Raw genomic sequence first — 2,560 nt, 5'->3', positions numbered from 1 at the left:
AAACTGGGTGCAAAACTGGCTGGTCCCAGTTAGATAGCCCAGGTCAAACCCATTTGGGCCCACATGGCTCTGCTGGCTGGGTATGCACACAATAATAATCTTATACATTGGTAATCCATTTTTTTATGTTTGTGTGCTGCTGCGCGTCCCTGTGTGCGTAATAAGCAGAGTGTGTGTGCGCCTATAGGTGCATATTACTAACACGCTCTTTAAATAACAAAAAAAAAAAAACAACAAAAAAAAAATACTGTGCCATTGACCAGGTTTCAGTTGGTTAATGGCGCAGTCGTTTTTAGTTGCCTCAAAATAGCAACACGCCAACAATGCATCTGAACACACCTCGTTGTCAGACCAGCACACCCATGGGCGAACAGATGGGTGCGAGTGCATTTGCTATTTAAACAATGTGGTGCAGGACGTGAAAATGCTAACTGCATCGGGCTGAAACTAGCAAAAAACACTTGCGTTGCACCTGGCGCCGCATTGTGCCTGGTGCATGATAGGGCACTATGGCTTACATAAAATTAGTATACCTCCAGGGGGCGTTCAGCATAATAAATGTAATTAAACATAGAGAGACTCTTAAAACTCAGAGTGAGAAAACTTTATTGATAAAGACAAGTAAATACATAGACAGCAGTAGTAAAGTGAGATCTGTGTGTCTTATAAAGAAATATAAACAAAGCCTTTCAAACTAGACTTTTAAAAAAAGTTTAAGCTCAAATAATCTTCAGTATTATGAAAAAAAAAATTGAAAAAAAAAAAATCACATTTAAAGAGCCTTTAAAGTTCAGCGTTCTGCTTTAGATTTCAATTCTTTCTGAAAAAGATGAACATATAAAGCCATAAATAAGTAAATCTGACAAGTTGTACATGTAAAAACTGACTTAATTTGGTATGTACCTGATGTGTGAATCTACACTTGATCTTGTTCAGCTCTTCTGGATCTGATGTCATAAACCACAAAAATGACAGTAGCCACGCCCACAAGAGCAGAGAGGACCAATCGGATCACAGCTTCAGTAGGACAACAACAGTGGACAGAGTCTGAGGAATAAAAACATCAAACTGAGATCAGATCAGTCAATAAACGCTGATATCAAGAATATTTGAAGGAAAGTAGAAATAAGCACTATTTACCATAGACAGAAACTCTGAAAGCTTTTAATGAGTCTTTTACTCCAGTTATCTGTAGTAGATAATCTCCAGCATGTTCAGTTCTGGTGTTTGTGATGGTCAGAGATCCAGTTTGTTTGTCCAGTTTCAGTCTGTCTCTGAATCTCCCATCAACAGCACCATCATATACAGTGATTTTGTTGGTCCATTGATTGATTTCAGCTATTAAAATGTATTCAATTCCAAAACTCCACTGAATCCACTGATGATCATCCATTATTTCAATAAGATCAGAGTCTAGAGTGACTGAATCTCCCTCCTTTACTGACACTGCATCACCTAACACACATGAAGAAAAAACAGAAACACGGTTTGTCACAGATTATATCAAAAAACAAAATAACAGAAATGGTGTGTGTGGATTAAATCTTTGTACTTATTAAAATAAACAAATATTTAACTAACCATACACAATGAGAATGAAACTTATAATCATACGGGTGTTCAGTACTTCATAATGTCCAGCATGTTTCATTGTGGTGTTTGTGATGGTCAGAGATCCAGTTTGTTTGTCCAGCTTCAGTCTGCCTCTGAATCTCCCATCAAGAACATCATCATATACAGTGATGCTGTCGGCCTGTTTATTGATTTCAGCTATAAAATATTTTCCAAACTTCCAATGAATCACATCATCATCCTTCATTTCAGTGAGATCAGAATTTAGAGTGACTGAATCTCCCTCCTTCACTGACACTTCCTTCTCTCCTGTATTAAGAAACACACGGAGAACAAACACAACAGAGATTGTTACAGATTAAGATGGTCAAAGTAAATAGTTTGAAGTTTAAATTTGATCTGGATAATTTAATAATAATAATAATAATAATAATAATAATAATAATAGAAGAAAAATCCCAGCTAACAGAATTTTCTTATAAGAATGTTCTCTTAATATTCAGTGTTGGTTCTGGGAACATTAAAAATGTCCAGTTTTCTTGACGTTAGAGGAAAGTTTTTATATGTTATAATGTTGCTCAAACATTCTTTAAACTTAATTTTGATTTAAAATTCAATATTCTAAGAACGATGATTTGTAACATTCCAAGAACATAAAATTATCCAGTTTCCTTAATGTTAGTAGAATGTTATTTATAGGTTAGTATGATGTTCCTGAAACATTCTTTCAATCATTCAAACACCTGCTGTGAACAAACACTGAAAGAAAGAGAAATAAGAACACAAACTACAACTTTCTTCAGCCACAGCCTTAGATGAACTGAAGATAAAAGACATGAAATCTCTGAAGATCTGATTAAACAACTCCACAAACAGCATTACCAGCTTCACTTATTACTAACCAGACTGACTTTATTTCTGTCACACATCTACAGAAGATCTTATTGAGAATTAACAGAGGTTTAGATGCTGATGTCTTATTGAAAAT

The 2,560-nt window shown here is 35.2% G+C and overlaps 1 protein-coding gene across 1 annotated transcript; it reads right to left on the bottom strand.

Annotated features, from left to right (window-relative positions):
- Nucleotides 1-504: 504 nt before the first annotated feature.
- On the bottom strand, nt 505-2,205 carry LOC125263239. The gene is made up of 4 exons (XM_048182230.1): nt 1,582-2,205; nt 1,141-1,455; nt 904-1,047; nt 505-820 (listed from the first exon to the last, which is right to left on the bottom strand). The coding sequence occupies exons 1-3, from the start codon at nt 1,817-1,819 to the stop codon at nt 917-919; spliced, it is 684 nt and encodes a 227-aa protein (XP_048038187.1). The 5' UTR covers nt 1,820-2,205; the 3' UTR covers nt 505-820; nt 904-916.
- Between the last annotated feature and the right edge of the window lie 355 nt (nt 2,206-2,560).

This window comes from Megalobrama amblycephala, linkage group LG2 (genome assembly GCF_018812025.1).
Source record: "Megalobrama amblycephala isolate DHTTF-2021 linkage group LG2, ASM1881202v1, whole genome shotgun sequence".
NCBI classification, from domain to species: domain Eukaryota; kingdom Metazoa; phylum Chordata; class Actinopteri; order Cypriniformes; family Xenocyprididae; genus Megalobrama; species Megalobrama amblycephala.
Note: the sequence above shows the minus strand (reverse complement) of the source record. Positions and strands in the feature narration are given on the sequence as shown.